At 51.9% G+C, this 12440-nt stretch overlaps 1 protein-coding gene across 3 annotated transcripts in view; it reads right to left on the bottom strand.

Annotated features, from left to right (window-relative positions):
* The window catches only part of LOC147099556 (uncharacterized), a 115097-nt gene that overhangs the window by 15633 nt on the left and 87024 nt on the right, over positions 1–12440 (bottom strand). The window contains exons 11-13 of one of the 3 annotated variants that reach the window (XM_085969800.1): positions 6054–6221; positions 2414–2605; positions 1380–1452 (exon numbers count right to left, since the gene is read on the bottom strand). In XM_085969800.1, coding sequence (XP_085825926.1) covers positions 1380–1452; positions 2414–2605; positions 6054–6221 — 433 coding nt within the window. The remainder of the gene's footprint in view (positions 1–1379; positions 1453–2413; positions 2606–6053; positions 6222–12440) is intronic. The other 2 variants (XM_085969801.1, XM_085969802.1) reach the window with 2 other exon arrangements.

Genomic DNA, 12440 nt, shown 5'->3' with positions numbered 1-12440 from the left:
CGGTAAGCTAGGACCTCTAGACAAACTGGGAAATTGATTACAGGAACAATTAAGGAAGCAAAGCCCCCCCAATGTGCTGCTGTGGGGATGAACAGCCGACTGCTGTCCAGGTACATAGGTCATTAATATTAATATACGGACAGGTACAGGAAATAATCAAAAAGGCTAATAGAATGCTGGCCTTTATATCTAGAGGACTAGAATACAAGGGGGTAGAAGTTATGCTGCAGCTGTACAAAGCCCTGGTTAGACCACACCTGGAGCATTGGGAGCAGTTCTGGGCACCACACCTTAGGAAGGATATACTGGCCTTGGAGGGAGTGCAGCGTAGGTTTACCAGAATGATACCCGGACTTCAAGGGTTAAGTTACGAGGAGAGATTACGTAAACTAGGGTTGTATTCCCTGGAATTTATACGGTTAAGGGATAATTCAATCGAATTTTCAAGATATTAAGGGGAACCGATAGGGTAGATAGAGAGAAACTATTTCTGCTGGTTGGGGAGTCTAGGGGGGAAAAATTCAGTTGTTTGCACCTCCCGTTCGCGCCTTAAGAGGGCACTAATGGGGCGCAAAGCAACTAGCGCCCGGGCGCAGCGATGTTTGCGCCACTCGCGAAATTAACTAGACATTTTGCGGCGGCGCTAAACACTACCGCCACGATCTCCTGCGCCGGCAGATCGTGACATCAGTCGAGTGCGCAACGCCCCGGACCGGATATTGAGTGGCGCCCCCTACCTTACCGCCTGCCGCTAGCAACGACAGGTTGAAGGGAGCGTTTTGCAGTCAGGAAGGGACTGGGGGGAGCGCTATTTAAAGGCGACCGCGTCCTGCCTTTTTTTGTTGGCGACATTTTTGCACCACGCATTCTGAGAGAGAGAGACAGACTTCTGGAGAGATTCAACGCTGTGTGAAGGGGTTTTGGGTACTGAGCAGCACTTTGCAGGTTCATTTTGATTTGCCCTTCCTTGCTTCGCCAGCGCTCTGAGGTAGCGCCTCGCTCCTCGGCCTTTGCGCCTTAAGACAGGTGTGAAGCGCCTGATTTAGCACTCCAATCACCCCCGGGGCGATAAAAGCCAAGTTTGCTGTCGGAGGCGATAATTAGCGCCAGGCGCTAAACTTTGCACACGGCCGATAATGGCGCCCCAAACAGGGCGATACTGAATGTCTCCCCCTAGGACTAGGGGGGCCAGACCTTTCAGGAGTGAAGTTAGGAAACACTTCTAGGGTGGTAGAAGTTTGGAACTCTCTTCCGCAAATGGCAATTAATGCTGGATCAATTGTTAATTTTAAATCAGCTGACTGGCCACGGAATGGCCTCATGATCCTGGATATTTCTATTCATGTAGTGTCCAAGGACTTTACGTTGATGCCAGTTACCTGAAGCTTCCTGTAGTTCTTTGATGCGATCTCTCTGCTCCTCTTGCTCGGTGCTGCAACTGGCATCCGACAGCTGTTAATAAGGCAGAAAATATATAGTGAAGCCGTTTCTCCCCGGACATTTCGTTTTAATCTGTAAAGCATCAGTCGTTTCGTGGCTGCAAGCGGCTGTTTATTAACGGGTAGGATTCTGCTGCCTTGTTTTAGAAGGGAGGTTTTTGGGGGGGGGGGGGGGGGGGGGGGGTGCTGTCTGCGAGGGGACAAGGAGAAATGAATATGTGCATCTGAGGAAGGGGTGAGTGTTCAAACTTCTTTACAGCACAACAGCTACATTCTGACTGGATGTCACTCAACAATACATCACTAAAAAAATTGAATTTTATGCCTGCAGTCACGGATTCGGCCCACCAGTTCTCCCCTCCTCTAGTCAGCAACGCTAGCCACCCTCCCCCAGCCAGTGGGACGCCCTCACCCTCCCCCAGCCAGTGGGACTCCCTCACCCCCTCCCAGAGAACAGGGCCCCCTCACCCCCTCCCAGAGAACGGGGCCCCCTCACCCCCTCCCAGCGAGCGGGACCCCCTCCCAGAGAACAGGGCCCCCTCACCCCCTCCCAGAGAATGGGACTCCCTAACCCCTCCCAGCGAGCGGGACTCCCTCACCCCATCCCAGAGAACGGGATCCCCTCACCCCCTCCCAGCGAGCGGGGCCCCCCTCAGCCCCTCCCAGCGAGCGGGGCCCCCTCAGCCCCTCCCAGCGAGCGGGGCCAGTCTATATTTCCGATTCTAATGGCCTCTAAGTGGCTGGAGACAGAAAGAATGGAGATGGTGACTTTAAACCACTGCGTTCTTTAACTCAACATACAAAGAAATGAATGTAGCATGATGGAGTATCAGAGTTGAAATGTATGTATTGCCCCCTCCATTCACAAAAATAAAACCGTGGGGAAAATGGTTAAATTGAAGATGGAATGAGGGGTCACTTGGCCCCACAACAGGAACAAGACATGAATGTGGCACAATTTGTTTTCCGCTAACCTTGAAGGGCACACCCCTCCTTGGTTCTGAAAACGCACGAGGAACGTGATATGCAGGCTGCCCTTCAACAAATCCTTCCGCACCCGACTCAGACCAGGACAGTGCTCCATCGGAGGTCAGAATCAGAGAGTACAGTAAGCTATCATCTCTACCAACCTGCTGTGGCACCAGAGAGGGGCCCGGATAGGAATACTGCAACACAAGACAGCATTTGGTAATGAGATAAGCAACAAAGGAAAACTCTGCAGAAGAGGGATTAACTGAATTACACACCGGATTTACAGGAATAACCAAGTTTAAATCAGGCCCATTGCACTCTCCCAGACATAGCAACATGGATCTTACCCCCAATGCCACCCGACTTCCCTCCATCATGATCTCAATCACTACGAATCAATGTTCCCTCGAATCTTTTTTGGCGCCGGGCGGCCCCTTTAAGGGGTTAAGCGGGCCATCCGAAATACCGTGCCTGCGCGGTTTTTGTATTGAAAAGCCGGCTGTGGGGGTTCCCTGGAGGTACTGTGCGGCCACACAGATTAAAGGGAACATTGCCACTAATGCCAGCTGATTTTTCACCATCACCGTTGCAAAGTCTCTCTGTCTCTCTCTCCCACCCCCCCCCACACCCCCACCACCCACACCCCCACCAACCCCCCACCCACCCCCCACCCACCCACCCCCATTCCAGTTACCTGGTATCTCCTCCACCCATGCCCATACTTGAGATTGCACATTTCCAAGTGCCCACACAGCCACGCCGCGAGTGAAAGACGACAGGGGGCTCTCCCCTCTCCCAGCCCACCCGCCAGGCTTCCTGTAAGCAAGGGACAGACTTCAGGGCAGCTGGAGCCGTCCAACAAACCATTTCCTCCAAAACTAGTTTATGCACCAAAGTAAAATGCTAGTGCATAATATCCAACTGATTAAAGAGGACCAAAAGCAATGGTTATAATCACCCTTCACAGTTGCCAACTGGGAATGAGAGGGTCCAAACAAACACTTTTTGACAGCACAACAGCACCTTAAAAAAATGCCAAGTAATCAAGATTCTTTGGCAGCCAAGTTCATTAATCGCCCCTTTTTGTGAATTTTGTCATCAAGGTGAGGAATAATAATAATTTAATCTAGTTCCTTTTTTGGCCATTTTCCTGATGTTTTTATTTCTTACCATTGAAGGGAGTTCTACTTTCAATTCAGCACCATTGCCAAGGGATTCCTCTTGCCCGAGGTTTGAGGAGCAGTTGCAGAGGAATCAGGCAGGTCGCACAGACTTCGCTGTTACCCAAGTGTGTGGGTCCGCAAAACCCGACCAGAGCTACCTTGGCATGTCGGGGGGGGGGGGGGGGGGGGGGGAGGAAATGTGCGCCTTTCTCACCTACGCTTTGCCAGGGAGGTGCTGCTGCAGGTTGGGATTGGGCCCTTGATGCTGTTACAAGCAGAAAAGTCGTCTCGAAATGCTGGAAGTCGAAGGAGCACAGCACGTACATAACCTGCACCCTAACCTAGAGGTCACTAAGTGACTGTGCATTGTGTAGCTGCGTTACTTTACAATAACGCGAGGCATTAAGCCCTTGGAAGAAGCAAGTATGAAAAGGCTTTCACCGTACATTGCATCTTGAGGTCGTGCTCCATCGAGAGTAACGAGTATGCTTAAGATGCAAACTAAGTGAAGTATAACTTACAAACAGCCTTCCTGCATCTAGTCTGTCTAGTCCTGTTAGAATTTTATAAGTTTCAATGAGATCCCCTCTCATTCTTCTAAACTCCAGCGAATACAAGCCTAATCGACCCAATCTCTCTTCATACGTCATTCCTGCCATCCCAGGTATCAGTCTGGGGAATCTTCGCTGCACTCCCTCCATGGCAAGAGCATCCTTCCTCAGATAAGGCAACCAAAACTGCACACAGTACTCAAGTAATCTACTGGGATTTTTTGAGGATGTAACTGGTAGAATAGATAAGGGAGAACCAGTGGATGTGGTGTATTTGGACTTGCAGAAGGCTTTCGATAAGGTCCCGCATAAGAGACTAGCGTGCAAAGTTAAAGCACATGGGATTGGGGGTAAGGTACTGACTTGGATAGAAAACTGGTTGGCAGACAGGAAAGAGTTGGAATAAACAAGTCTTTTTCCGAGTGGCAGACAGTGACTAGTGGGGTACTGCAGGGATCAGTGCTAAGACCAGTTATTCACAATATATATGTGGTAAACCATTGTTATTGTTGTTCACCGTTGTTGTTGCACACGGTTGTACCTATGCATGCCTCAGCATGTCTCTGCTGGCTCCGCCCCTGGCTCCACCCACAGGCCCAGGTATAAAGGTGATTGCCCTGCAGCCCCCTGCCTTCTTGGAACCCAGTCAACCACGAGAGGCATGCTCTGTTCTTTGCTAATAAAAGCCTTTTAGTTACTCTCCTAACTCTCCGTCTTTTATGAGTAATTGATAGCGCATCGATATATTAATGATCTAGACGAGGGAACTAGATGTAATATCTTCAAGTTTGCAGACGACACAAAGCTGGGTGGGCGTGTGTGCTGTGGAGAGGATGCAGAGAAACTCCAGTACGATTTGGACAGGTTGGACGATTGGGCAGATGCAGTATAATGTGGATAAATGCGAGGTTATCCACTTTGGTGGCAAAAACAGGAAGGCAGATTATTATCTGAACGGCAATAGATTGGGAAAAGGGGAAGTGCAACGAGACCTGGGTGTCCTTGTGCACCAGTCGCTGAAGGTAAGCATGTAGGTGCAGCATACGGTTAAGAAGGCAAATGGTATGTTGGCCTTCATAGCGAGAGGATTCGAGTACAGGAGCAAGGATGTCTTGCTGCAGTTGTACAGGGCCTTAGTGAGACCACACCTTGAGTATTGTGTGCAGTTTTGGTCGCCTTATCTGAGGAAGGATGTTCTTGCCATGGAGGGAGTGTAGCGAAGATTCACCAGACTGATACCTGGGATGGCAGGAATGACATATGAAGAGAGATTGGGTCGATTAGGCTTATATTCGCTAGAGTTTAGAAGAATGAGAGGGGATCTCATTGAAACTTATAAAATTCTAACAGGACTAGACAGACTAGATGCAGGAAGGATGTTCCCGATGGCGGGGGAGTCCAGAACCAGGCGTCACAGTCTAAGGATAAAGGGTAAGCCATTTAGGATTGAGATGAGGAGGAATTTCTTCACCCAGAGAGTGGTGAAGCTGTGGAATTCTCTACCACAGAAGGCAGTTGAGGCCAATTCATTAAATATATTCAAGAAGGAGTTAGATATATTTCTTAAGGCTAAAGGGATCAAGGGATATGGGGAGAAAGCAGGGACAGGGTACTGAATTTGGATGATCAGCCATGATCTCATTGAATGGCGGAGCGGGCTCGATGGGCCGAATGGCCTACTCCTGCTCCTATCTTCTATGTTTCTATGTAAAGGCCCTTATGGTCATTCCTTTAACGTGGCTTCAGCGCACAGATTTCTCCTTGTACAGCAATGCAGCTCACCAACAATTAGAAGGTCTTCTTGTCGTAATAAAATCCTAGTGATGATAACCAGAGGTGGGAAACTCCTGCAAGGATCAGTCATGGTGAAGTGAGCCAGCCCCGCCACTCTTGCACCTATTTGGTTTTTCAAATTGGTCGGTAATTACCTGTTGCTGCGCAAGATCGTGGGCATTGGCCGGACCGTCTCTGTGGGGCAGTATGACACGGGGATACGAGGTTGCCTGCTGCACCAACATCTTGAGCTGGTCAACCGGGCTGTTGCCAAGGCGACGGTTTGATGTTGGAGACCGACGGCAATTCGCACCAACCTGAGTCTGGAGAATAGAAAAATCGAGATAAATGTTTTAATGACGGTGGGACACAAGCTCAGTGAAGCTGTGGAGTGTTAAATAATTGTGGGGAAGGCAGGAAGGGGGGTTGGGAAGGATGGGTATCAATCTGTATGGAGGGTTATGTCTCCTTCCTCACAACTGGTCTCGTGTGTAACATCTGGCTCCATCTGTCCATCCCAAGCCTTAATGCATCGTTTTGAAGGAAGGTCATATGATGGATAGAAAGAAAGAATTGCATTTATATAGCGCCTTTCACAACCACCGGACGGCCCAAAGCACGTCACATGTAGTCACTGTTGTAATGTAGGAAACGCGGCAGCCAATTTGCGCACAGCAAGCTCCCACAAACAGCAATGTGATAATGAGCAGATCATCTGTTTTAGTGATGTTGGTTGAGGGATAAATATTGGTCAAGAGCAGGGGAGAACTCTGACAGTGCAGCACTCCCGCAGTATTGCTACTGCAGTGTCAGCCTAGATTTTTGTGCTCAAGTCTCTGGAGTGGGACTTGAACCCATGACCTCAGGTCATATGATTCCCACTGAGTTGGGAAATAAAATCGTATCAGAGTCTTTAAAAAAAAAAGCAAAGCAGGATATGAAATTTGGCCTTATTCTCGTGCACACTGCTGTGGATTGGCCTAGAATGGACACACCACGGTCACTTGTAGCTTGGCAGGTATGCCCGGAACTGGACGATCCAGTTACTGGCATGCTTGGATGATTCAATGGCTAAGGCATGACCTGCAATGGGTTAAGAGTGGAATTCAGGGCGGCACTGGGTGTAAAAGTCGGATAGTCAGGCGGTGAAGGGTAGAATACTAGAGCCTAGTCTTCAGTCGCTTACAAGCCTTTACTTAGAGACACACATTGCATACCGTGTACCCTGAAGATAAGCTTCCACCACTTCCCGAGCCTGCTCCCATATACAGGAAACTTTCTGGTATCCGGCACGGACGGGACCGACGCGTTGCCGGTTCATCAACAATTCCGGATAACCAAACGCTATAGTAAAAGATACGGAGCTCAGAGCTCCGTATAAAGCAACAAACCCTGTTGAACAGCTTCAGAACAATCGGCACAAGTTGCAAGCGTCTCTGTAGCTTAGCAACACCCTTGCACAGCAACAAATGGAGTAAAAAAAGTAACTAAAAGTAAAAAAAGTTACCTGAACCGACTCCTGAATTTTGCTGGTGGATAGAGCGTTCCGGTTAATCGAAAGTTTCCTGTATATGGACACGAGAGAATCTCCACCGCCTGAATACAATTAACACGAGGGGGCCCGAATCCACTTTATCTTAGAACCGGCAAAACTGACTGCTTTTGCCGACCTTGTGTGCCGTTGTTGCTTTTCTCAGCGCGCTGCTCGTGTGTTGGATGTCCTGACTAAACTGGACGAGCTGGAAGGTACAGGATCCAACACCAGTCCAGGTCTGTGATGACACGTGTGTGGAGCCGCGATGGAGGGAGGTCTGCTGGCTGAGAAGGCGAGCAGCCGAGCCACATGGGCCAAGGTGGCCCCAGGTTCGATAACCGCTTGGTGCCGAGTTAACGGATCTCGGCGCCAGGCTGCAGCTGGGAACAGTGCAATCGGGCTTGAGGCAGGCAAAAAAAATCAGCCAGGGTCCCTGCGCTCGCAGCACTATTTGGCAATCCCTGGCGAAAGTTCGCATGACCACTGGGTGAGGGAAAGATCAGGCTCAACCGTACCGCGCTCGTGACTGAAAAGCCAACGGCCAAGGTTATGAATCTATCCTCCCAGTAGAAAATCATCTGGGGTGGATGTGGATGGGGGGGGAATGCCCGAATTTCTGATGGGCATTCATGAGGGAAGAGGAGGGGAGAGCTCCATGCTGGCAGCGTGAATTCATAAATGAATCCTGACGTAATAAAACTCACTACGCACTTGGTTTGAGTATAAAGCAAGGCTTTAATCAACTTGTTTCAGAACGTGGAGGTCTAGTTGTACTTCACTAGTTCCTTGTCTTACAAAATGTCCCTGGCTGGCTGGGCCCACGCCCGAGTATTTATACTCCTTGGACGGCGCCACCAGCTGGCCGTCCAGCATTATTTCATGAGTGGTTTCTTGATAAATGATGAGATTTATAACAAATCCCTTAACTGTCCGGCCTCTCATGAAGAACAGTGACATGGGCAAAGTGCCAGAAAAGGGCAACTGGTGGCCATAGAATCTCAAGGTGTGGCCTTCAGTAAAGCAAGGGAAAAGCTAGGCGGGATGGCTCTTTTTCGGCTGGCACAGACACGATGGGCCGAATGGCCTCCTTTCTGTGCCATAAATTTCTACGATTCTATGTGATTCTAGCAGAAATACATGACTGAAATGTAACCACTTATTCCTCCCCATCCCCATCCCAGATACAAAGACATCCATTTCATCAGGCACTGCACCAGCTGCTCACGCCGGCCTCAACTCAGATTCTCTTGGCTCGGGTGGCCTGGCGGAGTGGTGTGTTGGTGCACCGATGCTGTACGCTTAACTGTTACGCTGCAGCCGTAAGCCTCTGACTTGATTTTGTTTCGAGTGGAAGCTCGGTGCTTTACAGCAGGGAGGGGCAGACAGTCAGAGGGTGAGCCGCCCGTCTGTTCTCATCCATCTGCTCGTGGCCGGCTAGGCTGCGACACGCGGGAAACCACGGAGAATGCCGCCTGCCCATCTGAATCAGGCCGCGACGTGCAAGAAGGCAAGAGGACGAATTTAACCAGAAAAACTCTGTACACGCATGGCCCATTGCAAATTGCACAACATCTATTCACAGCAACAGGAACAGAAAGCTGCCGGGACATCACCCAATCAGCACTCAGATACTGGCCTGGAAGCTGCTAAAACTTGGTACAATTACAGTTTTTAAAAAAAACTTTTGTCTAATGAAATCACCCACTGTCGCTGCCCCACAGTCCCAGAGACACCCACTGTCGCTGTGCCTCAGTCCCAGGGACACCCACTGTCGCTGCGCCTCAGTCCCAGGGACACCCACTGTCGCTGCCCCTCAGTCCCAGGGACACCCACTGTCGCTGCCCCTCAGTCCCAGGGACACCCACTGTCGCTGCGCCTCAGTCCCAGGGACACCCACTGTCGCTGTGCCTCAGTCCCAGGGACACCCACTGTCGCTGTGCCTCAGTCCCAGGGACACCCACTGTCGCTGTGCCTCAGTCCCAGGGACACCCACTGTCGCTGCCCCACAGTCCCAGAGACACCCACTGTCCCCACAGTCCCAGAGACACCCACTGTCCCCACAGTCCCAGAGACACCCACTGTCACCACAGTCCCAGGGACACCCACTGTCACCACAGTCCCAGAGACACCCACTGTCTCCACAGTCCCAGAGACACCCACTGTCCCAGAGACACCCACTGTCTCCACAGTCCCAGGGACACCCACTGTCCCCACAGTCCCAGGGACACCCACTGTCTCCACAGTCCCAGAGACACCCACTGTCTCCACAGTCCCAGAGACACCCACTGTCTCCACAGTCCCAGAGACACCCACTGTCCCCACAGTCCCAGAGACACCCACTGTCTCCACAGTCCCAGAGACACCCACTGTCTCCACAGTCCCAGAGACACCCACTGTCTCCACAGTCCCAGAGACACCCACTGTCTCCACAGTCCCAGAGACACCCACTGTCTCCACAGTCCCAGGGACACCCACTGTCTCCACAGTCCCAGGGACACCCACTGTCTCCACAGTCCCAGAGACACCCACTGTCGCTGCCCCACAGTCCCAGAGACACCCACTGTCTCCACAGTCCCAGAGACACCCACTGTCACCACAGTCCCAGGGACACCCACTGTCACCACAGTCCCAGAGACACCCACTGTCCCCACAGTCCCAGAGACACCCACTGTCTCCACAGTCCCAGAGACACCCACTGTCTCCACAGTCCCAGAGACACCCACTGTCCCCACAGTCCCAGGGACACCCACTGTCCCCACAGTCCCAGAGACACCCACTGTCTCCACAGTCCCAGAGACACCCACTGTCCCCACAGTCCCAGAGACACCCACTGTCTCCACAGTCCCAGAGACACCCACTGTCTCCACAGTCCCAGAGACACCCACTGTCCCCACAGTCCCAGAGACACCCACTGTCTCCACAGTCCCAGAGACACCCACTGTCCCCACAGTCCCAGAGAAACCCACTGTCTTCACAGTCCCAGAGACACCCACTGTCCCCACAGTCCCAGAGACACCCACTGTCCCCACAGTCCCAGAGACACCCACTGTCCCCACAGTCCCAGAGACACCCACTGTCCCCACAGTCCCAGAGACACCCACTGTCTCCACAGTCCCAGAGACACCCACTGTCCCCACAGTCCCAGAGACACCCACTGTCACCACAGTCCCAGAGACACCCACTGTCCCCACAGTCCCAGAGACACCCACTGTCCCCACAGTCCCAGAGACACCCACTGTCCCCACAGTCCCAGAGACACCCACTGTCCCCACAGTCCCAGGGACACCCACTGTCCCCACAGTCCCAGAGACACCCACTGTCACCACAGTCCCAGAGACACCCACTGTCTCCACAGTCCCAGAGACACCCACTGTCCCCACAGTCCCAGAGACACCCACTGTCTCCACAGTCCCAGAGACACCCACTGTCCCCACAGTCCCAGAGACACCCACTGTCTCCACAGTCCCAGAGACACCCACTGTCTCCACAGTCCCAGAGACACCCACTGTCCCCACAGTCCCAGAGACACCCACTGTCCCCACAGTCCCAGAGACACCCACTGTCCCCACAGTCCCAGAGACACCCACAGTCCCAGAGACACCCACTGTCCCCACAGTCCCAGAGACACCCACTGTCCCCCACAGTCCCAGGGACACCCACTGTCCCCACAGTCCCAGAGACACCCACTGTCCCCACAGTCCCAGAGACACCCACTGTCCCCACAGTCCCAGAGACACCCACCGTCCCCACAGTCCCAGAGACACCCACTGCCCCCACAGTCCCAGAGACACCCACTGTCCCCACAGTCCCAGAGACACCCACTGTCGCTGCTCACAGTCCCAGGGACACAGACTGTCGCTGTGGTCGGATCTTATGATAACCTCCACATCTGTATTTGTAAGCCTAGACAATGACTGTTAGGAGGATATTCAACTGTGGGGGCCATCACAGCTAAGTGCTTTCACTCAATGTCCACGCCGCAGAAGACATGGGGGCAAAACTGCACCTAACTAAAGCCAGCACTTTTGCATCGGCGAGGAATTAAACCTGGGGCCTTCTGGTCTGTAGGCCTTGGTTCTATACTGCAATGCACCTTCATCCACTAGGCAATCAGCAGAGGCTTTATAGAGGAACTTTACTCCAGTGGAGGAGTCCAGGTGAACTTGCAACAGTGGTTTCAGACCAGTGTGAAAATGGTTAACTTGCAGCAGCAACAACGCCGAAGTAAAGTACAGGAAACTCTTTATTATCCGGCACCGACGGGACCGGCGTGGTGCCGGTTTATCAAAAAGTCCGGATTACAGAGAGTTATAGTTAAAAGGTACGAGAGCTCCGTACACAGCAACAAATCCAGGCTTCCCTGTTGCTTAGCAACAGGTGCAGGAACTCCGGCCACAGACCAAGCGTCCCTGTTGCTTAGCAACAAGTGCAGGAACCCCGGTTACACGGCCACAGATCCAGGAACTGCCACTAATATGAAGTAAAACTTACCTGAACCTACTCCTGAATTTTGCCGGTTAACAGAGATTTCCGGTTATTTAGGTGCCGGTAAATCGAGAGTTTCCTGTAGTGGAATTATTCAGGACACTGCACGAATGTTTAGAGAGAAAGTCTTGCTCGTCTGCGGTCTGGTGTTATACCCAGAACATTGCAAAATAAGGAAATCGATTAGCCCTCGTATTGTCACTTCTCCCAGAAACTTATGCTGCAGATACGAGTTATTTTTGGGGGGGCCAGCGACTGCATTATGTAGGCAAACGCAGCAGTCAATCCGCACACAGCAAGATCCCGCAAGCAGCGAGGCAAGTGACCGGTCAATGCGTTTGGTCTGGCGGACGTTGGTTGAGGGAGGAATGTTGACTCGAGCACCAGGATAACTCCTTCCCTCTTCTTCAAACAGTGCCCTCCGAGATCTTGAACGCCCACCTGAGTGGGTAGATGGGGGCAGCTCATTTGAAGGAAGAGGCTCTGACAATGCAGTGCTTCCCTCAGTACTGCCCTGGAGTGT

Source organism: Somniosus microcephalus, chromosome 28 (genome assembly GCF_052327205.1).
Source record: "Somniosus microcephalus isolate GS21.2 chromosome 28, FLI_Smic_1.0, whole genome shotgun sequence".
Classification (NCBI taxonomy): Eukaryota; Metazoa; Chordata; class Chondrichthyes; order Squaliformes; family Somniosidae; genus Somniosus; species Somniosus microcephalus.
The sequence above is the reverse complement of the archived record's forward strand: the minus strand, read 5'-3'. Positions and strand labels throughout refer to the sequence as shown.